Genomic DNA, 26890 nt, shown 5'->3' with positions numbered 1-26890 from the left:
TGCCACAGTTTTCTACCTGTCAGTTCTGCTGATGCAGCTCTCTGTGGGAATCCTTTTTGGAGGGAAGAAACGTGTCTTTAATGTGTGATTCATGTTACAGTCCCTAAAGTGATTGCATTCAAACCACAGAGGGTGTGAAATATGGCACAGGGCTGAGTGTCAGAGGGTGAGAGCAGCCAGGAACTGTTAAATCTGGAGGTCAGAGCCCTGCTGTGGGTCTGTGTTGTGAATCCAGCCCCGAATACATGACTTAACAAGGGCTGTGTGCCATCTTAGGGTGGAAGGAATGTTCCAGTGCAAAGGTGGCTCACAGTGCTCTGCTTCACTCTGTTGACAGGCACCGTGATGACACCAAACTACATCGACTCCAGCAGCCTCAGCGTGGCCCCGTGGTGCGACTGCAGCAACAGCGGCAACGACATAGAAGAATGCCGGAAATTTCTGAATTTCTTCAAGGACAACATATGCCTTAGTGAGTAGAAAATTAGACGTCTTTTAATGTGTTTCAGGATGTTTTCTATAATTCCTTTACTGCTTAAGTGTGTTATGATACATCAAGGCCATCACTTTGCACTTTGTTGAGCGTGGTTCTGTTGTAGGTGTAAAAATTAAAAGAACGAGCAAGTGTGCCTGATACTGTGGTTTATGGCCAAGATTGCAAACATGAGAAGCTCTCGGAAAAAAATCAAAATCCAAAGTTGTTTGGTACTGAAATACATCACAGGTCATATTTGGACCCTAACAGTCAGGCAGCATCTTTATCACGAAATTGCAACACCTGAGGGGTTTCTGTATAATTTAAGAACTTTATATAAAAAAGACATGTAGTTTAGGATATGAAGGATTTGCCATAAGTAAGTATAAATTGGATTGTGCTTGCAATTTACAGCCAGCTTCCTTTTTTTTAGGATATTTGATCTCAGATGCCTGGTTTTAACACAAGCTTGGATAGTAACTATTGTAAAGATTTTGTTAAATTATTGATTTTTTTTTTTTCCTGTCGGACTCACTTCCAAATTAGGGACTATTATAAATTTCAGAATGGCTCAGTGGAGTCAATTTTGGCAGGTTCTCTTTTCAAATTTCCTGTCTGCCTGGAGCAGCATAATTGGATGATGTGGAGTGTGCATCAGAGTTTTAATTTCAGATAGATGAGGAGACCGAAAGAGCTTGGCTTCCCTAGTCTAGCAGAACAGAAGTTGAAAGGATACGTGATTGTCCTCTGAAATTTCATTAGAGGGGCAAGCCCAGGGAGGGGAAGGGATTGCTTCACCTGCAGGACAGCGTTGGCATAAGATCAAAAATTCAGGTATTGACCATACATATTTAGGCTCAAAATTGAAAAATTTTTAACCATCAGACTAAAGTTAAGAAATAGGCTTCCAGCAGGAGTTTTGAGGGTAAAAGTGGTTTTAAAAGTCATATTTCAGCTTATGCAAAGAAGCAGACATCACTGCTTTTCTCAAAAACAGTAAATTAACTCAGTGATCCAGACTGGCCCATCCAGCCCTACAGACTTGAGCTGATGCTAATACAGTGTTCAGTATTTTAGTAGAGATTCTGAAAATCCCCACTGGTAGATTCTCAAGAGGCAGCATTGTAGTGAAGACACAGGGAGTTTTGTGCACAAAAACCTGAGTTGCTCTGTGATACACTATTTATTAAGCTTTGGAAGAACAAATCAATTACGCAAGATCATTTAATAAAAGAAAAAGAGAAAACAGTTCAAAACTACAAGGGGTAAAATTTAACAATATGCCATCAGACCTTCTTCAAGCCTAATGGAGGTTGCCATTTATATCTATTGCAATACCTCAAATTTTATTCATTTGTGAATGTAATCATTTCTAGAGTGTTACAGGTTCCTTTTAGAACATAAAGACAGAGCGATTCCTTGTCCTTTCTTTTGCCATCAGTACAAAAGCATTAATGAAGACAAATCAAAGACATTGGAGGTTACTGTGAGACAAATTATGTCATCCAAGCTGCAAGATATGTCTTCTTCAGGAAGAAATTAAAGTTGTTTCTGGATTTTATATGAAGCTTTGTCTTTCACATAGAAGGGCAATTTTTAGAAAATTTTATTTTCATTAGTGGGCCTTCCACTGCCTGGAGAAAATGCCATTAAAATCCTTCCCACTTCTTTTAAACAACACAAAAACTTCTTTTTCTATGATGGGAAGAAACTAGGAATTTCTTGCTAGTCGGTTTTACTAAAGTATATTTCCCGTACAAAAAGGAAAATGAACCTGTTGTTTGGGGCATTTACAATAATGATCAAGTTGAAGTTGCTCATTACAGGGCGGTTGGACGAGAGGACCTTGAAAGGTCCCTTCAACCCAAACAATTCTGTGATTCTGTCATAGAATATCTCAAGTTGGAAGAGACTCATAAGGATCATCGAGTATGATTGTATGAAATAATTGAAGAAGACTAATTTCAAAGGCCAGTTGTTACTTTGAAAACTGGAAGGATTGCAGGTAGTTCTGTGACCCTTCTTGCAACAGTGGAAACAAAGAGTTACTGTGAATTTAGGAAATAACTGCTTTTTATATTGCCTTATTCAGGGAAACACAAGAAAACTTATCATATCTGTCTTCCCCCTTTGTCTCCATTAATGCAGCTCATTCTAGTGCTTTTTACAAGTTCTTCTCTTTGCATGCTGGAGTTCTAAGAACTAATATCAGAATAAAATACATCTTTTTCAGAAGAAAATTACATGTAAATTATTTTATAAGGGAAGGAATGCCACTGAGAAGAAGTGTTAATAACTTCCACATGTTAGTCCCCAGTGAAATTGTTTGATTTCTTGTACAAAGAATTTGAAATAAGAAATCCCCAAATCCTTGTTGAATCCCCAAAGACCTGATTAAGAACTGTTTTTCTATTTGTTTATAAAAAACTCCAACCAATTTACTCTTGCTGTAAACACACTCTTTAATCCTGTGAAACTGTGATAAGCTTTTTAACTTTTATATTCTAAAGTTTTAGTTTAACCATGTTTCCCTCACCCAATTATGCAGATTTTGATTGAAAATGGTAAGGAAAAGATTGCCTCAGTTAAACTATTTTGTAGTTATAGGCATATTAGTTTTACTACACCAAGCTGTAGAAATAAATATTTATCCTGTTCTCTGTTTTTAGTTTGCTGTATAACATTACCTGCCTGAATTAGGACGTGACATTCAAACTGTATTTTAAATCTTGAAAGTAAATTTTTGAGTCCTTTGAATGGTAACAAATATGATTATGGAAAGTCCTAAAGCTTCTGTCAAGAATTACTGGAAACGTTACAAAGAAGAGGCTGCACCAAAGGATTACGTGACCCCAGATTTTCAGTTCATGTTTCTAATCAGTTCAAAAATAAAACACATTTTTCAGCATAAAATTGAGTTTCTGTAAATACATATTTTAAATGTAATAATTATTATAATGGTAATAAAAAACAACTCAGTTCTGCTTTTTGCCTTTTTTTTTTAGAAATAGAAAATTGCCTGTAATTTATTTTCACAGAAAATGCAATTCAGGCCTTTGGCAATGGCACTGATGTCAATGTCTGGCAGCCAATCTTACCAGTACAGACCACTACAGCCACAACTACGACAGCTTCCAGACTCAAAAACACAGGGTCAGAGACCACCAACAATGAAATACCCTCCCACAATGATTCACCAGCATGTGCAAACCTGCAGGTAAGAGAGTTTTATAGTTGTTGTTGTGCAAAAATGAAAGTTTTTCATAGATACCTGTAGAGTAGTCTCCCACTGCCTAAGTAGATTCCTGCCTAAATTGGAATATCTGTTTATTCCCATGATGTAGTTAAAAGCTGCATATATCGTGAGATATCAGACACTCTTATTTTAAATCAGAAATTTTCTTATCTCAAAGTGGACTTTACTGCCAGTTGCTGACTCAGAAACAGGGGATGGTATTTAATTTCTTATCACAGGTTTGAATATGAATGTGGCACTCTCCACATCCTGCCAGGATATGTCAGATTAATTTAATCCCCTGAGTAATCCAAATACAGAGGGAACCCTTAATGTGAGCTAGCATGTCCTGCTGCCTTCTTTCTTACGTTATTGGCATTAAACTCAAGAAGGTTTTTTGGCTGAGTAGGTCTGGATATTAGAGAACATGTGGTGCTACAAACTACATGGTGAAGAAGCTGGGCAAAGATAAAACTATTTTGAATCAGGCACTTTCTAGAACTGGGGTCAAGGTCATGATGTGATTTTGGCCAGTGGCTGTAGCGATTTTCTTTGACACTTAAATTAGGCTATTGATAGGGGATCATTGATTTTGGATTTAGAGGCACATCACTTGCTGAAGACAGTTTTTGCAGCTCTTTGAAAGATTGAAGGACTTGGGCAGGAGACAACAGCCAAATCAAGGCAGGAAAGAGGTAGCAGGAAATGTAAAATGAAAACAACCTTAGGCCAGATTAGAATCAAGCTATAAAAATTCCTGGTGGTTTAAATGCAAAATTAGGTCAGGCAGGGATAGATCAGCTTGTCCTGTTTATTTTTGTCTTTACAGAAGGAAAATTGCTATGTGACACAAATGTAAGTGTCCAAACTTCAAGGTCTCAGCTGATACCAAGATAAATTTTTCTGGATTTCTGGCTTTCCACTGTTAAAGCATTGATTTTTTTACTTCCCTATAAAAAAATTCTTTTTTTTTTTCCTTTGTCTTAAACTGTATCTAAGTTTCCATGTGCACTGAACTAGAAACTTTTTATTTCTCAGAGATATGTTTTGCTTCTTAATTTTTCCTGCACTACTTCTCTCCTTCATCCTTTTCCAGTTCCTGCATTTTTTTTGCATTGGAAAATTGTATCTGAATCAACATTAGGGACATTACAAAGTCACAAAGTATAGGGGGTTAATGATAGATGGTGCTGAGTTTAGGTCCTTCTGGGTTTTTTTAATTCTGTTTTTCATACCTGTGCATTCACTATTATTTAAGCTTTGTAAGTTATTGGTAAGAGAGACAGTTGGAGGCATATATTGCTATTTGCAATAGTCATTTAACCAAATAGAATATGCTGAAAGAAACACAGCCTTTTTAACACGAAACTTGGAATCTCTTGCATTTAGAAAAAGACCTTGATGGGATATTATTGAGTCACTTCATGTTATATTAAAAACTTGTATTATGGGAGAGATCACATTTTCCTTCAGTGTTTGTACAGCCCCCTGTAGAGTAAGGCCTCCAGATGCTACCAAAATACACAAAATAAATAGAGAACTGAAGAAATGGCAAGTGATCACAAATCCCATTGGATTCACTTTGATTTCCAAATGCTCCTTAAGCCTGAATAGATGTTCCTGTATTTTGAAAATGACTTAAATTCTTCTCTGTCCTTGCTCCTGTTACTCTGGCATTTTGAAGTCACATCCCACATGAGTTTATCAGCTGTGGTTTAAAACTCTGCTATGACTTCAAGTGTACCCTCCTGATGTACTTGGCACAAGAAGTAAATGTCTGTAGGGAAAAGAGGTTCCTTTAAATAAATGATCTCTGCTGTTTGGTAGAAACCATAGATAAGGTCTGCACTAAAAGGTCACTGAAGTTATGTAAATCAAGCAGTTTTATTCCTGTGAAGTACGATATTCTATGCTTACTGCTTCCTTCTCTCAGAACTGAAACACAAAGAACAAAGCTCTAATATTTTAAAGCATTTTTCAAAAAGTAGTTTATGAACAGAGCCAAAACAAGCCCACAATTTTTAAAAAAGAAACCTATGTTTTTTGGACAGTATGGTGCCACTTAGCATGTGACACTTAAACCCTAATGCAAATTTTATAAAAGAACTGGTTTTCATATTGCACTTGGAGAAGGGTATTCATTCCAAGTCTCTCCTCCCATGAAAATATGCCTTTGTAGTATTTTCAAAACATGAACTAGTGCAGCCAAAAGCTTTTTTATATGCTTAGCAGCTGAGCTGAAAGGTTGGTAAAAGGCAGTATAGCCTAAACGCTGTGAAAAGTCAAATTACAAGCATCAGTCTCAGCACAAAAAGACAGTGGCAGAGAGGGGCTAAGGAAATGGTCATTGAGATGCAACAGGGCTGCATATTCTAGTTAGTGGGTTTAAAAATACAATGCAGGAAGAAAGAGCAGGAAGTGATTGATTAGTATAATATGCCATAGAAATGAGCAAACCCCAGCCTCCAGGGGCTGTAAAATACAGGGCACTAACCCAATCCGCCAAGAGCGTCACTGACTGAGCAATTTTTGATACATCTCTTCCTGACTTGTTCAAAATGGTCATATAAGAGCAAGAGTGCACTGATGGTTTTGTTGCTGTGCCATATTCCTCCACACAAGCAAAGCTGGGAATTGGAAAGGTGGTGAATGCTTAAAGAAAATATGAGATACTCTTTGTTTACATGTGCTCAGTATTTATCTCAAAAACCTGTTGAAGATTTGGACTTTAAAATAATGTTTGTTGTAGTGATTTTGTTTAGAAGTTGTTCTTCACTTCAACTTACCATTGCTATGAGAATTTTCATTTCTCATATTATGGGGTATTTTCTTATTTTAAATTGATACGGCAAAATGTTTATTTTTGATATATGTTTTCTTTATGTTTACATATGCACTGATTGTGTAATATACTCTTTTTTTCTGTCCCTCAATAAATCAGCATTCCATCTTTGCCAGGAAGATGCTTAATTTTGTCAAGAATCCTCTAAACTCTTTTTACAAACCTGACTGCTAACAAAGTTTGCTAAACACAGAGAGTAAATAGTAGTTAGTTTTACACAAAATGTTAAATTTAAGTATATTTGAGGTGCTTGACATCCTGCAAAGGATCCTCAGCACCACTTAAAAATATCATCAAATATTGTGAACAAAGGGAAGATGAATGCCAACAGCATGTACCTTATGCAGGCAGATTTTATTAAGTGATTGCCAACTGTACCTTTTTTCCTGGTAGCTTCACTCCAGTGTTTCCTATTTAACTGACAGAGATGTTAATCTTTCATTTTCAGTCATAACTTGCATTCAGTATGCCAGTCAATAAAGGGTTCTGGTCTTTCAGTCTCATGTTCTACCCGCACTGCCTGAACCATCATGTTGGATTATTTGAAAGGGACGAAAGAATGAGTTTGGATGTGTACTCACACCATGTATTCTTCAAAAAAAAAGGCTGCTTTTGCATTTGGGAGGGATGGATAGACCTGAAGGACGGTAATGCAATGAACCTCAAATGATAGATTAGACTAGATTAGACCAGTTGTTGCTGGGTCATCACAGAGATAAATAAAAAACTAAGAGTTTGACACTGGGTTTTCTGTAATATTTTAAAGGATGGTTTGCAAAAGACAAAAATCGTAGAAGTCAAGATGGTTAAAGACATTTAAGTAAATGGATGCATCAAAATCTTGTTGGCTAGCTCTATACTTTGTTTTCCTGTATTTATTATGTCTTGTTGTTGCTTTGAATTTTCAGCGTTCAAAGAGAATTTTGGGGTTTTGTGCTTTTGAAGAATGAAGCAGTGGACACATGTAATTGAGCTACATGGTCCTTTGGACTAAAGACAAGTCCAGTATGTAAAAGTTTGTTGTGCTCTCAGCAGCAGAATTTAAAAACCGTGAGACAGAAATTGAAAGTATCAAACATTTTGTGGGGAACATGGGAATAGAGAAATCTAGATCCTTAAATAGGTCAATTCTTTCTATTTGCGTGTAAGATTAGTGAGTGTTTATAGCACATGTCGGTCATATTGCATTCTTCCACAAAATACACATGATACTTGTGATTTAAAAAAATATTTATAATGGTGAATCTTAGGACAAAACCAGGAGAGAGGGCTCACAGTACTCTGAGGAGAGCAGGATTTAAACGTGACTCAGGCTGAAAATGAATCTGTTTTCCAATGTAGATCTGTCTGTTCAGACCTCCAGCACTGTGCAGGGAGCTGCTAATCTGGTGGTTTAAGTACCCTCTATAACTGCTTAATGTTGCTTCCCATGTGCTAAATATCATTATTCTAAAGCATTATGTAGATGTTTGGAGAGGGTTAAAAGCTCCAGTGTAGCATTCTGAGGATCAGGACACAGCAGGTATGGATCTCCATGGACTGGTAATTGGGCAGTGGGTGAAGATAAGCTGGAAGCACAGGCAGTGTGTAGGTGAGGGAATGGCACAACTGCTGAGAAGGAGCTCTGGGGTAGAGACAAAGGGAACTTGTTTTATCCCCTGAGCACCAATATTAACTCACCCATACGCCTGGCACCTTCTTTTCCCCATCCCTTCACACAGCCTGTGAACTTCTACTGTTTGTGATAAAGAAGCACTTTCTTTCAAATGCCCTGCCTGCTCTGTCCCTTGGAAAAGTCATGCTTGGACCTCTTCCTCTGGGCCTTGTAACTACACAGAAAGATACAGCCTGGGGCAAAAGATGGACAGCAATATAAAATTCTCAATGCTGTGCCAGAACCAAAAGAAAAGAAAAAAAAAAAAAAAGACTTAATGTTTTGTATGAAAAGAGTTAAATCTACCTCCTGTATTTCCAGGATTAGCTGACATAATGGGATCAGCCTGCTGGTACAAGTGATTTAGAGAGCACCTATTGGCAGCTTCTCTGCCTGAAAAAGCAATGTTTTTAATTTGCCTTAGTGGCAATTCCCTTTTACCTAAAGAAGTCTTGAGTGCTTTGTGTGTACAGATTAAAATCTCATGGCCAGGGTTAATTTAAAGTTTCATCTTTAATCTTATAATTTGGGGAGCACGAAACGATATTCTGTGTTGCCACAACAGATACTGTTTTGACTGTTGATTTCATTGACATTGGTTTCAGGAGGTTAATCCTTGTTTTCTTCACCACCATGCTGGAGTGGGTCCTCAAAAAGTATGGACATACAATTCCCTGAGACTGCAGTCATTTACTGCACAACTCTTGCATGTTTGCAAGATCCAGAGAAGGTGACGGGACCACGAGTGAGAGACATGTTGGGGTTTTCAGTCTGTGTGGAAATCTTGGTGTTCTGAGGCAGGAAGGTAGCCCCCACCCAGCTGCTTTGCTGTGCAAACAGCAGATCCCAGTGGCACAGGCTGGTTTGCAGGGAATGTGCACACACACGTGTGTGTATTCATGGTATGGTTGCGTTGGTGTTCCCACTTGGAGCAAGGATGCGCTTGGGCTCTTCACCGTCTTTGCCAAAGAATTTCAGCCCCACACAAGACAGGTTGTTTTCAAGCTTGTTGAAATCCTGCTGAAGTTATAGACGTGATTCATACAGCTGATTAATTTCTAAGTACAGGGAGTCCTTTGCCTCTCCTTTGAACAGAGAGGAACAGTGTGAGGATGTAGCCAAGGATCAAACCCGATAGTGCAGATGCATCATATCACTGTCAGTGTTGCTATGACACGTCAGCCATCAGTAGTCAGGAGAAAATTGTTCTCATTTACCAGGCTTGGTTGAACTTCTGAGTTGAACATCAGGCCCCCTTACAAGATCAGTCGTGATTTGTGGAGTGAAATACAGGCTAAAACTTCACAACAGGAAAGTCATCACATCTCTGATGTTATCACCAGTTATTACACTGCTTAACACTCAGTCTCTTTGGCATGAAGATCTCTCTGTAAGACTGGACCTTATATTTAATGATCAATACTCTGATTTTTAATGTTTGAAGTTGGGTGTAATAAACTCCTATTACTGAAAGAAAGTGACATGGTTTATGTTGCATATTAGAATTACAGTTTAAATTGTGGTTTTTTGATTAGCATTTTTTTCATGAGACCAAAATATTGTGCTTGTATACTGTTGAAGAGCACAATACTTTAGAATTATTTCATCAATGATAAAATTTTTTATGGTTCATTTAAAAAAAAAAAAGTTGTAATAGTCTGAGCATCTTTGGTGTATTATAATAATGCAGCACTTTATAGCAGACTGTAAAACTCCAGACTACAGTTTTAGGAATTGTGCAATTTTGTTTTATAGTTTAATAATTGTTCAATTGAAAATGAGTATGAGGTTACTAAAAACCAATTTAATGACTTACAAAAATACAGCTTTATGAAAAGGCACTGCACACCTTTACAGAAAATTGAAATTTCTATGGACAGATTATAGTTTCTATCCTCAGAAAAAATTTTGCAAATTATTGGTACTAAAAGCAGATTTGCATTTGCAGTGTTCCCCTAAGCCACAGTCGTTTCTATGTTTCACATGAGCATCCTCTTATAAAAATACCACAAAAATGCAAAAGTGCTAGAATAAACCAGAATCAGAAAATTGGATCACATCAGATAAGCCAAATCAAACTGTTCATAGCCCTTATTATTACTTTATGTGGTTCTTCATCATATTAAAGGTATTCCTAATGTCAGCCAACTAAAGTTCTCAATCAAATACCTAGTCCATCATGTATTTCCCTTTTAAAACAGATAGCTCACTACAGTCTGCAAAAAACAGCCATAAAAAGGAGTACAGTATTATAAATTAATTTTAAGGCCTAACTACTACCAATAAAAATTCTGGGTCATTGCATTGCGATGGTACATGTTTAATCATATTGTCTTTGGAAGCAGAGTTCAGAATATATTGTGCCTTTATGGGACCTGACAAAGCACTTTGTTTAAGACATATTGTTTGCTATTAGCAAATATTAGGTTTTAGTCATGTCTCTGCTCCCATCTGTACTTGCTGGAGTGAAAGTCGCTCTGGTTACGCCAGCAGGCTGACCCTGTTGCAAAGCAAGTAGGCAAAAGGGATTGTGCCACTAGGTTTCTAATGGAAAAGAAATCAAGAGTAGAAGCCTTGAAATCTTGAACACTTTTTTTTTTAAACAGGAATAGCTTTCAAGGAGCCTTATTATACACCAAAATCCCATCGTACTAGTTATTCCAGAAACTCATAATGAAAAGATACTCTTGGCCTTAAAAACCTAGTGAATTGCTGTTAACTTTAGTGCAGCTATCACCTTATAGCCTTTATTTTTTCTGAAAACCACATTGTGCTTTAGAAACAATAAATATTTTACTGTTATAAACTGTGTTAATGCACTAGGTTATCCTCAAAAAAATATATCCACAGAGATTCATGAGGAAAACCAAAGTAAAAGACTGGTGCTATATCAGATAATGAATACAGTTGTCAATAAAGAGATGTTTCTTGCTAAGGTATAAAAATAGCTCAGCAGTCGCCAGAATATATCAAAATTTAACAAATAAAATCTTTATCAATTCTGCCATTTTTGCAAAGAATTGTTCTTTTGTAGGCAAGCAGAAGGATTTCACCAGACTTCTATAATTGAAATGTCCTTTTAAACACTTTTATTGAAGTGGTATTGACGGTTTTGTTTTGTAGCGTGACGGCTTAGGACAAATGACAGTGTGGAGGCTGAATAATTCTGGATAGTGAAGCATTTTAGTCCCAGATGCATACAGTTCTATGAATTACCTGCCTTCTCCCACTTGGAGGGGGATGGTGTAGAGGGGGTGACAATGTAGGGGAGCAGGGTAGCAACTTGTTGTACAATTTCCTCGTTCCCTGGGGGAGAAGGCTCACTAACAGAGAGGGATCCTGATGAGTGGTGCACAGTCCTGATGCAGAGTCAAGGGGGTTTGCCTCATCTCTAGTTATGTTCCCTGAAATCCTCAGAGGTGGGAGAAATGGTCCTAGATCCTGGAGTAGGGGTGTGGGGCTGCCTGCCCCAGAGTCGTTTCCCAAAAGTGTTGTTCCCTGGTATTTCTCTGAGTCCTTGGGTATATGAGTGGGTAGAGAAGAGCTCACAGATGGGAACTACATTCAGATTGTGCTATAATTTTCTCATTTACTGTCACCCTTGATGGCTCTTGAAGTCTGATTGTTGCAGAACTGTTGGACACTTTCTTAATGATCAGCAGGTTATTTCCATAGATGAGCTATCTATTTCTTAGAGCACAGCAAACCTGTGCTCTTTTTTGGGACAAATGTTTGATTGTATTTTGTCTAATCCTACAGAAAAGTGTTGATTAGAGTTCATGGTTTTACGCTCACTGGCATATCTACACCATCTCTGAAACCTCACTTCCCGTTAGCCGTTAGTCTTCATTAGATCCTTTTCCTGTCTGTTTTTGTTTGCTTGGTTTGTTTTTGTTGTTTTTCCTTGTTGTGTGGTTTGTTTGTTTTCTTTTCTTTTGGTTTGGGTTGTTTTGTCCTTTCTTCTTGCAGATCTATTCTGTAATGTTTGAACACTCAACAGCCTCATAGGCTTAATCTGCTATGAAATTTATTTATATTATTTTTGTGTATTCCCTCCAATGATTTAATGGCTAAATGCAGATTAAGGGGGAAAAACCATGAAAATCTGCACCACTGAGCTGGAGGGATGTTGAGCCTTTATGGTCCTGGAGTACTTTCCATGCCATCACTGGCTGGGCTGCCCTAGAAGGCACAGCAGGGAAAGGCAAAGGAGGTTGGTGGCCATACTGGGGTCCAGTTGAGATTGAAGTCTGCATTTTGATTTGGGTAAAATGTCTGAATCAATCCTGCTTCCTTATCCTTGATTAAGGAGGATTCATTGCCTTCCTCTGCCAACAGCAAACCCAAGTACCTGAAGTATGTTTATGCATATAAAGTCATTTGATTTTAAGGAGGCAATCACACGACCTAATCAAATTCTGCTTTTGTTTATACACTTGTAAAAAGGGAGTAGCTCCACAGTTGTATGTATTGCAATTATCCTTAAGTGTACATTGTAATTATTCATTACCCCTTACATACATGCACATCATTCTTTGATATTTCTGTGCAACCCAGAAACTAACATTCTTAAAAAATAAACTACCCAGACTCTCAGTTGCCATGTGGCAGATAAGATCAAAATCATTTCAGGAGTAATAAAGAAGACGTTTTAGGAGTAGTTTATTCTGTGTTACCACCAGAAAATGAAATATAGAAAAGCCCAGTGGAAATTAGAATGCAATAATAAGTAATCATTCTAACCCATACATTGCTGACGAGGCAGCATAGCTGCACAAATAGTACAATGCTGAAGAGCTAAAATTTGGAACCTTTTCCATAGCATTCATTAATTTTTCAAGCAATCAAACCAAGTTTATAGGACAGAAAATGAAACACAATCTTTTAACCAAATTGGCTAATCTGTACTCTTAATAAAAAAACCATTAATGGTAACAAAACAGCTGAACATAAATTTTTGTTCTGCCCTTACCCTGTCTGCTCATTTTACTTACAGTCTGTAATTCTACTTACTGTACACTGGTAATCAAATACTGGGAATAAATCACACCCTTTATCTCCTATTTAATCTTTATCCGTATGAGTCCTGATCAGCTGTCTTATCTGAATAATAGATCTTTATGTAGCCTCAAACCATCTACTCTACAGCATTTTTCAATTTCCTGTTGCGTTCCAGAACATGAGACACTGTCACCCATTTCAGTTCCTTGCCGTCAAAATCAATAGGAGTTCAAAATGTTTATTTTAGTCTGTGCTTTGGAGGTGAGCCTAACTATTTCACACCAAGTCCTGTTCCTAATCAGTGAACTTGGCCTAATAATCCCTCCTCAGGTTAAGCCCTCCTGCGTGCTTTGCTCTTTTTATGAGTCACAGGTAAACAGACTGATGTGCGTAACATAGACTATTTTTCGTAGGTTCACTCAGCATGTTTCCTAAAGAATTATAGGATTATCCTCCCTCATGTCTTTCTTAAAACAGAATTAGGTATTCAGGCAGTAATTTAGTAAATGCTGCATTACATGGTGCTGTAGTTTTCCAGATTGACATTTTCAGAAGCCTCAAGTAGCCTCTGATTCAAGGGAAGTTACGCATTACCACATGACCCTAAACGTTTGGATGCTCTGAATTCATGCTCAGATTTGAAACGTGTGCATTTGAATTTGTTACGTGTGTGGCAGGTAAGACATGTACCAGGTAGGCTCCAAATAGCTACCTGCAGCCCTAAGTACCTAATCTGTGCAGAGGGTTGGATAAATGGCCATATAAATCAGGTGTGCACAGACGAGAGCAAAGCAGTTACAAGAATCCGTGAAAACCCATTCCTAAATTTGCGCCTGCACAAATGCAATAAAAGGGGGTTTGATCAGAACTTTGCTGATGAACAGTGTTCCATATGGATTTACAATGGCTCACCTTCTGCAGGAAACGTAGTCAGTTACCAGCTGCATGCATCTTGGCTGGTCTGTAATGATTTCTGTGTTGGAGTGCTGTTCTGCACGCCTCAGTCGTGTATGCACTGCACTTGTCTGGTTCTCAGGGCCAATTTAGGGATCTGCTCCTTCAGGGACCTAGCTGCTTGCATACAGTTTCAGAATCCAAATGCAAATTCAGTAGGAAGTAATTACCCCTTTTTTTCATAGTGGTTTTGAACTTTGAGAAATTCTTGCAAATGTTTGCAGAATCCTGCTCTCATCAAGAGTTTGCCCAACCCCTGTTAATTTTGATTAAGATTTCCTGATTATTCCTAAGGACTCAGTCATGGTTATATGCAGAGAAAAAATTCAGATTGTCGTAGGCACAACTAAGCAGGTTTAGATAAAAAACACACTCTGTCTATACCCAGAGAACAGCTTAATGAGGATACTTAGGAATAATTAATTAGGCAGAGGCTTTTCACCTTCAGGCTGGTGGCTCATGTTATATTTAGTATCAGTGTAGCTCTTTGGTGAGTGCCCTCAGTAAAAGAGAGAGCTCTGTTCTCTGGGAGCTGAACTGGGTCCATGACACAGGGACAGGCCCTGAAATGCAAGTTGTGCTGCCTTATGTCCCTGTAACAGGGGTCTGGACTCTGGTGCTTCATGGACATCTAAACAGAGCAACTGGCAAAGCTTCAGCTCCCCATAATCTGCATGCCAGCAAGACACATCTGCTCATATGTGCTGTGCAAGTCCTCGTTCATCATCTGCTGCCCTTTGTTCTGTGCAGAGCCTGCTGGAGTGCAGTTACATTCATCTATGCACAGCATCTCAGCGATGGGATGTCTCGTGCTGTTCAAGCGGTCACTGAATGGGAGCAGCACAGTGAGATCCCAAATCCCTTTTAAGGATGCTGTCCTCAAACACTAGAGAGGCTTAGGCCATCTTGGCCAGTGAACAAGGCATCTCTTAATCCCATTAAATTCACTTCTGACTGGGACTGTTCAATAGTGCGGTATCAGCGCTGGTGTCCATGTACAGTAGCGTATGTTAATACACAGTAGGCACTGTCTGCATCACAACCATCCCTCATTTCTAGCAGTGCTGTCATCCTTGTGACTTTCCACCCTCTGCTCTGTAGGTAGGAGTAACACAGGAAGCCATGTTGCTGCTATGGTTGGCACACACGGAGTTGTGGGTGTTTTTTTTTCATGCTTCCTCTCTGGATACTTGATGACAATGTATTGACACTGAAACTTGCTAGGAAGACAGAGCTGATGCTAGTGAGGATTAGATGCATCTGAGTAGGCAGATCATAAAAAAACACCCCTCACTTGGTCTGTTTTCTACTTGCTTCAGCTCAGTCCAGAACTATTAATAAAACCATTATGCTCTCAGGGAAATATTTGCTGCCAACCATCATCAATCAAGATTCTCTTCAGATAGCACTCCTAAGATGTTTTTCTAGGTGAAACCTTCTAATCTCTCTCTTGAGTTCCATTAAAGGATAGTAAAATTTGGTGGCAGAGGGCACCTTCAAGATTTTTCTTGTAGGGTGTGCAGTAGATTTAGAAAAATCTGAGGACAGAGTGGGACTGCCCCTTTGTAACACAACAGCTCATCTCACAGACAGGGAAGTGAAGGGCATGGGAAAACATCCTGCATGCTTTCCGACCTTACAAACCTATACCCCATTAATTCCTCAGTCTCTTTGATGAAGTGCACTGCCTGAGGTGCAAATTAGTGCCGCTTTTGTGCATTGAACCTGTCCTCTTACAAGAAGGAGTGCTTCAGAACCACCTCCTCATTTCAAAAATACAACAGAATAGTTTTCAGTACTGACCTGAGCTAGATTAAACTAGCTACCTTGGAATTTAAGTCTGTATGTCCCATTAATAATCCCCTGAACTATACAGTCTACCACAATATAATTCTTCAAAAAGTAGGCAAACTAGTCACAGTTAAGCTTCTAAAGCTCCTTCCAGTTTAGTATGGAAATGTTTCAAAATATACCCAAAGTGATGTTGTTGATCTGCGTTAGTGACATTATTAGCATTCATCTGTTTTTATTTTCCAGCTTATTAAATGTAAACATAAATTTAAGCCTTCTGTCCTTCTGTGGAGAACTTGTGGGATGAAACAAAGGATTATATCCTGTGAATACAATTTTGCATAATCTGATAATTATTTGCATAATCTGGTCATTATAGGCACAGTTTTGTTTTAACAGGGTTATAATTGTTAAACATCTAACATTCTTTCTGTGTCTAACAAATTGTTTCAGTGATGGAAAAAAATCCTCCATACTTCTTACTTCTCAAATTTGAGGCCATGTATGCAGATGATATTAGGAAGTTACTTCTGATTTTCAGTTGGTACTGCCTGGCAAGTGGAAAAATTCCTGTTGGTGTGGTGGGATCAGGACAGTAAAGAATAAGGCACCTTTCTAATAATGCCATGATTCTGCAGGGATCTCCTACAAGAGTTTCTCTGCTTTTTTGAATAGCTTCATTAATTACAGTGTGGCTGCTTGTGAGAGCATCGTTCATGTGTAAATCAGGGATATGAGGAAGGCCACTCTAATACCATCCATTAAAGTATGGTCCACTGTAGGATAGCCCATTAAAGAGAATTACTGTCAGGGTTTCACTGATAGTATTTCTGAGAAGGGGTGATTTTTCTCTCCGTCACTCACTTCACCAAGGGGAGAATGAATGTTGGATGCTACCTCAAAGTCTCTCGCAAGTATTGAGTTTTAAAACCCATTTTGCAAGGGCCTTTTAATAACATTTAGGGAGCTGACAGGACAAACCAAGGTCTAGCTTAGCTAATGGAAATCTGTGGATGAGACCAGTTGGATATTTTCTTTTTCAGTCATGACTTAAATATGTTGAAAAATATGCTTGCCTTAGAAAATAAAATGGCAGTAGTCCAAATTGTATGATATTAATTCACTTTTAGAAATTAAAATGCTATCAGATTTTACTAAACAGAAATGCTAGCAGTGAATTTGAACACCTTCCTACACACTTTTAAGGGCTTTTATTCTAATGAAAATAAAAATAGTCTGTCATGGACATTGCTAGCAGCTATGCTTGAAGTTGTCTTGCATTTCATATTAAAAAAATCCAAACCATTAATTATTTGGGTGAAAATTTTCATGTTATGGTTCTTGCTGAATTCTTGAGGCATAGCTGCCTATCAAAGCCACAATTTACCATAACCTGTTGGGTTTTTTTAAAATACTCACCTTGCTAGATTTAATTCCACTATTTAAAAAAATGTTTTATTTTTTATTCTAAATGGTATTGTCAGTGCTAGAAAGGAACTGAGACAAGTACTGCAGCACATTCACTACAATTGCAGCCCTGCCAGTTCTGAGGATACATCTGTGCACCTGCAAAATTCAGCTACAGGATTAGAGAAGGGAGAGAATGCTTTAATTTTTTATTTCAGTGGCACTTCTGGAGAGCAGATTGTGCCAAAAATGCAAAATTCACTAATTAATCCAAATCACAGCTGTTCAAGAGTGGATTACTTTAAAAGAAAAGAACTAGCCTGTGAATCATGCCATGATTTAGTGGGACTTGGGTACACCACCACGCCACCGTGGAAACAAATACATTGTTCTTGAAATGTGCAAAGTAAACAGAGGCAGGGAGGGCACGGCTGTGGGGTGGCTGCTCAGCTAACTGGTTTTACCTTTGTGTTCAAGGTGACTTCATTGTTACTTTATTGTAGCCTTTGCTTTTGCCTCTCTGTAACTGCAGCAAAAGTCACTTCTTACCTGAAGTGTTTTCACCCTTTTAAGGCTCTCCGTGTTATTTTTCTCTGTGTAACCATGCCAGTACTCACAATACACACGTCCATACACGTACTGTTAATAGAAAGTCCTTAACATTTTTAGGCACTTAACAAAAAGCAGATGTTCATGGTCGTCCCCTTGCCTTCTCTTTTAAAATTTATGAGTGAGCGCGGTGCTCAGAAAACCAGCAGTAATCCCAGTTGCTCAAGGTTGGCATAGCACGAAGGGAAGCTTCGTGTCGTGCTGAGCTCGGGGCCCCATGCAGACTGGTGTTCAAGCAAGCTTGCCTGATCTTCCCTTGCAGCTGCAGAAGCACAGAGCAGCACCCCTGGTCCTGCTGCCGGCGGGCGGAGGCAGCGCCTGACCTTGTTTGCTTAATCCCTTCCACCTTCCGCCAGCTCCGAGCTGGGAGTCTCATGAGGCCGAGCATCCCTGCTGAGCTGCCCTCCTGCAGCTCTGCTTTCGGCTGTGGAGGCTCCCTTAGCCGGGTCCTGGCTGCACGCTGTGCTGGTGTGTGACTGCAGTGGAGGGGGCTCTCCGGCGAGGAGCAGGCGCAGGGAATTCTGCCTGTCCTGGAGCACCTCGAGGTGTTGCTGCCCTGGAGAAGCCCTGTAGGCACATGGATGTGGTGCCTCTTTCCAAGGCTCGTTAGCACCGTGCAGGCTGAGGTGGTCCCGCAGTAGCCGTGGCTCACAGCTGCTCGGGAGTGTTCCCACCACCACACTCCAGCGCACCACAGCCCAGCCTAATCCTGGAGGCAGGAACTTCACCTGCTGCCAAGCTGAACAACTTCGTTTGTGTATTTGGACATGCGAGGCCACTCACACCAGCATGGAGAAGTGTTGTGGGATCTCTAGTGCTTCCATTACTTACCTTTCTTAAAAATTAAAAGCTGAGTAGGTCTTTTAACTGAGACTGCAATGGCTTTGTGTTCCTGCTGCTTTTCTTCAGGTGCTGCTCAGCAGCCAGATGCTACCTGTACCTGCTGTCCATGGCACTGGGTTGATCTCTGTGGTGAATCACTAGGGAAATGCATTTTAATAATAAAATCCAAAACAACTCAACTTTGGATTACATGGATGTTTAGTTTTATAACTAAAGAAAAAACTCAACAACCTAGGCAGCCTGAGATGTTGAGATATTAACCTAATAAAACTTATTCAGTCTCTGCTTTTTAGTATTCTGTTTCCTTCTCTGCCCTTCTTAATGCAAAAATATTTGCTTGCAGCAAATCCATAAAAAGACCATATTAGGAGAATTGCATAATATCCCCTAAAAATAGGAAGCAAGAATCTGGGACTATAGAAATTCATTTTACTCAGCTAAATGAATGACTGAAGATGAAAACAAAATTGTTAGCAAGTTACTGTACTGCCATGAAAGGTAAGTCAGCTCAGTTGTCTTGGCTGGGTGTCATATTTTGTGCTATGCTCACTGGGAGACTAATTGCTTGAAATAAATATTTGAAGATCTCTGTGTCTGGTCCTTGTAAGCTGTTTGATCAGTTTGGTGTTTCTGATAGGATCTGTTTTTTATAAAATCTTTAAGATTGCTGTTCGGCAATTTTTGTGCTATGTTATCCCAGCCATATAAGTGCAGTGAGAGATGGAGCTTAATGAGGTCTCATGTTTATTAACATAAGGATCTGGGAATGGTCCAGCAATAATTAATATCATATAGGTCATCCTTCCTTCCTTCCACACTCTTTTCAGCTCCTTTTGGGAGGATTACTTCCAGTTCTTACCCTTCAATCAAATTTTCTAACAATTCACAAACTGAAGAAGTTGAAGGGAGTTTTTCCTCTATCCCTACCAGACTTTATCAGCTCTTCAGCCCATTTCTTAGATTTCTGAAGTGATGTCTGCTGCTATGTGTGTTTCCATCTGCATCTGTCAGGAGCCCCAAGTGTCTGTTAGACCAGAGCTGATTTGATTCACATTGTTACTCTGTGGTCTCGGAAGGAGATGCTGTTCCCAGCCCACCTGGCCCTGCCCAGAAGGACGGGGCAGTTCTCCCTTGTTGGTGGCTGAAAAGCTGGAAAGCTGGATTTAGCAGAAGAAGGACCTACCTTTGTTCCAGCCCCTCTCCCAGAGGATTCCTCTAGACTGCTCTGGGGTGAGGACTTCTTTTCAACCACTTTCCTCCTGGAGGAAGCCACGAAAATAATGTCAGGAGGCCCACCATCCCTTTTTCTCTTTCCTGTCCAGAAAACAAACTTCCCTGCTTTAAGGTTGCTCTCTGTTTCTTGTTTCTCATGTTTAAGTCATCAAATCCAGCAAGAATTTATTAATGTTGAGGGATAAGGGGAATGCTGTAAAAAAACCCTTAGTGTGTGTTTTCCCAGTGCATATATGGGCACAACGGGATGCTTGGTTTACTTTATTTAATGTCTCTCAGCTAAAAAACTTGTGATTTTCTTCTGTCTGTGCTGGGTGTTATCTCTGTAGCTCTGGAGCATAGTGCCAGTAATGTCTTCATGATGCTTGTTTCTAGAAGATACTTTCTTCTCTGTACAAAGTGCCATGACAGAACTGTAGTGCTTTTATGCCGCATGACAATTGATAATTTCATGCCCCAAGCTTGTGTCTTGAAGGTTGACTCAGCAGAGAGGAAAAAAAAAGAAGCAGAAAAAAGATCTGGCTGCTTTGTTATAGGACTGTGCAGAGCTGATTGTTTTTATAGCTTAAATAGCTCTGCACTCTGGATGGATGGTACAGGTTGCAGGATTACCCCATGCTGAATTGTACCCTGTGTCTGTGACCCACACTTTTCTTACCTTCCCTGTTGAAAGTAATTATACTCCAGTGTGGCATAGTACTCCTGTGCTAATAAGAAAATACTATTGACAGGTGTGGTAGATGCACCATCCATTTAGTGAGCACAGAAGAGTTAAACTGATTGCATTTTTTCAGTCTGTGTATTTCTCAGCTTATTGTTTGTGTCCTGCTATTGGGAAAAACAGGTTAGTTGCATAGTAAATCTCTCGAATCAACACAGGAGAAGAGCAAAAAGAACAAACACCCTTATTTGTTAGAAGTGTGGTCATTTCAAGGATGCATTCTGGGAGATGTGTCCCTCTTCTTCAGAAAGGCTTGTTAATATGGGCATAACTAACCAGGATCTCAGGAGAGGACAAGGGCTCCCTCATTAAGATCGGCTGTATAAACAGCCTAGATAGCAGATATCTGTCCTAATGATGCTTCTGTTGCCTCTCCCTGTTGAAGCAATACCCTCCATAAAGCTCATAAATCCATGGCTAAAGAAAGGGGCTGGGTTCTGAATTCTGGCACTCTGTGCCTGTTTGCTTTCAGGGCCAATGCATTTAGCTCCCTTTACATCCTCCTTCTTCCCTTCCCTCCCTCCAAATTAAAGCTCACCTCCATTTGGAGACATCCCCAGTCAGAACTTTTCCTTGCTGTGAGTAACAGAAATTCATGCTGTAGTGAACATACAAAAATACTGCTGGTAGACAGCCATGAATGTGTGTACTGACTGCTCGTGAGACACTGCTGCAGTGTTCAATGTGTGTATTCACCATGCAGTGCTGTGATTTGCAAAAACCGGATGCATAATGGCAAGATAGCATTTCTGGGCATAAACTCAGGGCTATGGTGTTTGCAAAGGATGGACCTAGAGGGATTTGGGGGGTGGAAAGAAGGGAGTTACTTTAGGAGGATCTTATGCTAATTATTAGGTGCAGGGCAAGAGAAGACTAATTAGGGACATGCAATTGAACTCGTAGGATGCATTGGGATCAGAAGGAAACATGGAGGTCCACACAGGCTTCTGAAGGAGAAACATCTCTATAAGCAATATTTCTTTCTCATTTCAGAAAACCTCTTCTGCTGGCCCTGATTTAACTTTCTTTCTAGGAAAGAAAGAAGTAAAATTTTGCTTCTTGTAATAAGAATCATTTTTTTTCTGGACATGTTGTTTGTTGCTCTATCAGCCCTTGACTATGTCCAATATTTTAGTTCTGATATTGAAAGCTAAGGGTTTTCAGACCAAAACAAGGCTTGTACGTGACTAGCAGACATGATACTGAAGCTCGTCAGGAGGTACTTAAATACAATTATCTCTAAATATCATCTGTTGCTTGTGCTGATACAGTGAGAAGATTCTCTGGGAAAGCAGGTGTTCATTCTTAAAAAATGTAAAAGCATAAGTGAGTTCAAGCCTGTTGGCTGTATGGATGCAGCTTCATCAGAGTAGCTCACATTAATGAATTACAGTTCCCTGCAAAGCAGGAGTAAGTGTCAACCCATCTTATGCAACTTTTACAGTCTCAGATATGTCACAGCTCAGTGTGTCATTAAGTAAGTCATTAGCAAATGGTATTTTTCCTCAGTAGAAAAGAACTCATATGTCTTTCTTAGCCACTAATTTTAAGCTGATTTTCTTTCACTTTTTTTAAAAGTTATTTTTATCAGCCCAGCCCTACTTGTCTTTTTATTTAATGATGGAATCCCCATAGATCTTTCTGTCACCAGATAACAACTTTGCAATAAATTTTTAAAAGAATACAAATTTGAATACAGACAACTTAGCCATTTGAGTGTGCTCTTTTACTCCTGTGGAGTTAGGTACTTCTAGAACATTTGAAAACACCTTCTTGCCTCCTTGGTAGGCAAGCTGGATGCCTGAGATGGGATTGGCAGTGAATCCTTGGCATCTTGCATAATGAACAGCTCTCAATTCCCAAATTAAGTGATGATGCAGTTATTCCAGAATTGTCTGCAGCTGTACGTGATGGACGTTGATTTCTCTTGAGTTTTTAGGATAATGGAAGATGTTAGAAAGGAAAATATCCAACAGCAGAGGACATCCTCTTTAATTCAAAGGCATGTCTCCCAGTTTGGGTGTATTTCCACCAGGGCTATCAGCATAACCTCCAAACCCTGATTTTTTTAAAGCTCTGATAAGATGTTCACTCACTGTAGCACAAAGAGTTCTGCCACGTGTAGAGCTGTTTCTGCCCAGGAGCAGGGCAGGAAGAATTTTCCCCTTCAGTTGTAAGTAAAGGACATACACGTTCTATAGCACTCTCTTCAGCATGCAGGTTTGGGTTTTTTATCCCATTACTTGTGATTTAGTGATGTACTGTTGTATTCCAGTAGTGCAGCCTATGCCAGTATTTCCATTATAACCCATTCTCACTGGTTTATAACTCAACACTAAAAATGTACTCTTCCAATTTGAACTTGGCAGATAATGTCTCATCTCATCCTCAAAATGACAGTTTTTTCTCTCCCTTTGCCATCCTCCCAATAAGAGGTTGCATTTTTGTTGTACTTTTAAATAGAAGATACTGTCCTTTCTGTTTTGATAAGGGAAAAGCCTGCCTGATTATTAAAATTGCTTTTCAGTGCTAAGAGAGGAGGACAATATAATAGAGGATGCATGTGAATAAGTGTTGTTGATGTTACAATATCTACACTAAGTATATGGGTGCAGAGAAGTATCACTTTCCAAAAGAAAACCAGTGAATGTTTATCAAAATGGTTGAAAAGAGGTTTTTTATGGTGGTTCTTTTTCTAGCTGTTGATTTTACCCTTAAAATAGTGTTCTCAGAGGTAAATATGTTTTAGCTGCTGCACTCCATTGTTTTTCAGACTGAAGTAAGTAAAGGAGACTTTACTGCATAGAGGCAAAATAATGATATTTTTCTCTTTTCTCATTTGATAAACACAGTACAAAAGGAATATAAATTCTAACTTTGGTGTTGAGACCAACTACCAGTTGTAGACCTGTAGTTAGCACAGTGCCATGAATCCACAGGAGATGTAGGCAGCAAAGCACAGTGTTTCCAATAAAGAGACACTTGTGGGAATAGGAAAGTTAGCAATGAGTGACAAACTGAGAAATATGACGCTTGTATGATCCTTAGAGTTTACACTGTCAGGAACTGAACCTCTGATCCAGAGGCTTTATCTGAAGCCTCACATTTCAATTCAAGGTAGTGTGGGTGTTATGGATGTAAGAAAATCAGGATTTAAATCTAGTTTCTCCTTCTTTACCTGTTTCCTTGGAGCCAGCCGTTTAGGAGTTAAGCTACCCAGTTGCCTTTAAAAGAAGTTTCCTATCCACTACAAACAGGGCAGGAAGGCTTCACTGTGATGTTTCTTTTTGTTGCAAATTTACTTCCAGGCACTTATTTTTCCATTTAGACAGTTAAATTTATGCTTACCATAACCACTTTAATGGTACTAATTAGTAGAAAGGGTATATAAGAAGGAAATTTTATGGAGGGTATTTATTAATAAATTGAGCTATTGTTTTCTCATATATATGAAAACTATCAACATATATTCAGTATGTATTCTTACTATAGCTGAGCTGTCTTTCTGTTAAATCCCAGCTGTTTCACTTTTTCAGTTGTCTGTAATATGTCCATGTATCATCAAAAGCAGAGAATGTGTTTCCTAACAAGAAGTTCAGTTCCTTCATTTGGTTTCTAAAATCAGTAATTAGGTCAAAGACTATTTTGCATCCATTGGCAGAACCAGTGGCTCTCAGATATGGAGTAGAATAGCTGTATGTGGAACTGAATCTTTTGAGGGCATAAAATCAGACTGCTCAGCACCTTCTCATATCAGCTTTAGTCCAGGCCATCACTGCCTAAACCAGTGAGATTCTGCAGTGTAAAATGAATGCAGCACTGTGAGAGTCAGATCTTCATTTTTCTGCAGTAAATAAGTTGCAGGTCCAACAAAACTTCCAGGTAGAAGCATCAGATGTGCCCAGTGCAGTCAGCAGTTTTGTAAACCCAAGTCTTCTGTTAGAAGAACTGATTTACTTTAGCCCAGTTACCTCCTGAAAAAGGGTGCTGGGTTTGTTTCTGGAATATGCAAAGAACAAATTGATACTGAGAACCACTGAAGTGCTCAAGTTAACCATAGCACTGTTTCCTGGGAGCTCCTTCCACACCATGGGGATTAGTACTGCTCTTGAAGAAAAGCAGAAAATGCCCAGCTTGTTCACTTGAGGAATGGAAATATTAAACACCTCCTGCTGCTGGACAGAGTGCAGGCTGCTGCTGCCATTTGGGATGATATCACCTGAAGTGCTTCTTGCTTGAGTCAGTGTTCTTTTTGCAGCTTTGTGGAAGAGATTCTCTGGCAGCCATGAAATATATTAAAACAGCATTTGTATTTTTATCATAATAGCTGGGAAAATTGCAAGAATCATTAAGGATAAAATACTCCAGTGTTGCATATTTTCCTAAAACTGGGGCATATCATAGATTATTTGTTAATATGCAGTGGTATTATGGTAATTATTAACTGTCATATTTAATTTCTTCTCATGAATATCCAGCACCATTTTTAAGTGGCCACAGAAGATAACATGTTCTCTACAGCTGATGGCACTCATCATTGTAATTACTAAGTACCCTTAGCTGACTGTTTGAAATTTTGCTGTAAATTCAAATGAGAATGTGAATGTTATTGGAAAACATGCAGTTACATTTGGAGTTTATTTGCTAATCATGTGCAAATCACTGTCAAAATTATAAGGATTATGACAACCGATGCAAATATCTAACTGCTTTGTGCTGCTGGATGTATAAATTTTACAGGGAATAACTTTTCTATTTGTTCATAGGCACAGAAGAAGCGAAAATCCAATGAATCTGTAGATACAGAGCTCTGTCTTAATGAGGTGAGTGTGGATCTTGGATATTTCACAGCACACGTGCCTCCCCATAAGAAAAGATGTTCTGTCAAGATTATCATGGGCCACCTCACACATGTCTTGTCAGTTTTGTTGTTTGGATATCATAATGGATTAAAGAATGATCTTAGAAGTTCAGAGCTGGGCTCAAAGTGTCCTCTGCTGATTTTATATTTCAGTAGCTGTACAACACATGTTTAGGGAGATCCCATAGTAATCACCATTGCACCTAGCAAGGATACTTATTTAATAATCTGCACCCAAGGATTTAGTTTTTTTTATTGCTATCCAGAAATAACTTGTCAAACAAAGTTGTTCTGTTGACTGTGCAGAAGGTGAAGTTTCTCTGGGGGTCCTGCCTTTGCTGTTATAAAATAAGCTGGCATGATAAACATGGATCCCTAAAGAAATGCCATACTTTTACACATGGAAGCATTGCTAAAGTAAGCATTTTTTAATACTTTCTTCTCTTTTTTGAAGTGTGCCGTACTGATGTTAACTAATTTCAAAATACTGTCATTTTGACATCTGTTTTGATGCCTTTTTTATCTTTCCTTTTATGAGATTGATGTATAGGTATCAGTGGAGGGTGGGACATGAGCAAACAAAAGCATTTCATGATGTAGACTTAAATACTTTGCAGTGAAAATGTTGTAATGGTGACCAAGGCAGGTGTTGTATCTTGCAGAATGCTCTCGGGAAGGACAACACAGCGGGAGTCTCCACCAGTCACATATCTGCAGAGAATTCCCTGGCTCTTCCTACCAGCTTCTATCTAAGCACACAGCTCACCCTGATGACACTTGCACTCTCACTCATTTTGTCCCTAAGCTCATCAGTCGTCTTGTAGCCGCATTACAAAAGGACGTGTTAAAAAAAAAATAATCAAAAAAAAAAATCTGTTTGCTGTCCTCTGTTGTTTATCTGGAATTCCAGGTCTGGGAGCTAAGCTGAGGCACTCCTGCTAGAACAGTCTCAGCTGGAATTTTATTTTTTTTCTCTCTAAAAAAAAGCTTCTTGTGATATTTAGAGGCTTTGTGAAATACTTGGTGCAGTGCTACATTCCAAACCCAAAAGGCTTTTTGGGCATGCTGTGTTTTAAAGAGACAGTGTGTAAATTTGCCTGTAAAGTGACCTGGTTGGATTATTTTAATAATTATTATTTTAATTCTGGCTTTTACCTGAGAAAGAAGATGACGGTTTTCTTAAGATCTTGTTTATCTCATTGAATGGTTTTGGTTTTCAAATTGATTGAACTTCAGACTATCAAGGATGCCAGGCTTTTGTCTA

The 26890-nt window shown here is 39.0% G+C and overlaps 1 protein-coding gene across 1 annotated transcript in view; it reads left to right on the top strand.

The window, feature by feature from the left end:
* The window catches only part of GFRA1 (GDNF family receptor alpha 1), a gene marked incomplete at both ends in the record, with an annotated part of 129731 nt that extends 103281 nt beyond the window's left edge, over positions 1-26450 (top strand). The window contains 4 exons of the mRNA XM_082286629.1: positions 338-472; positions 3514-3692; positions 25532-25588; positions 26289-26450. Coding sequence (XP_082142755.1) covers positions 338-472; positions 3514-3692; positions 25532-25588; positions 26289-26450 — 533 coding nt within the window. The remainder of the gene's footprint in view (positions 1-337; positions 473-3513; positions 3693-25531; positions 25589-26288) is intronic.
* Between the last annotated feature and the right edge of the window lie 440 nt (positions 26451-26890).

This window comes from Coloeus monedula, assembly GCF_965178545.1.
Source record: "Coloeus monedula genome assembly, chromosome: 8".
Classification (NCBI taxonomy): Eukaryota; Metazoa; Chordata; class Aves; order Passeriformes; family Corvidae; genus Coloeus; species Coloeus monedula.
The sequence above is the reverse complement of the archived record's forward strand: the minus strand, read 5'-3'. Positions and strand labels throughout refer to the sequence as shown.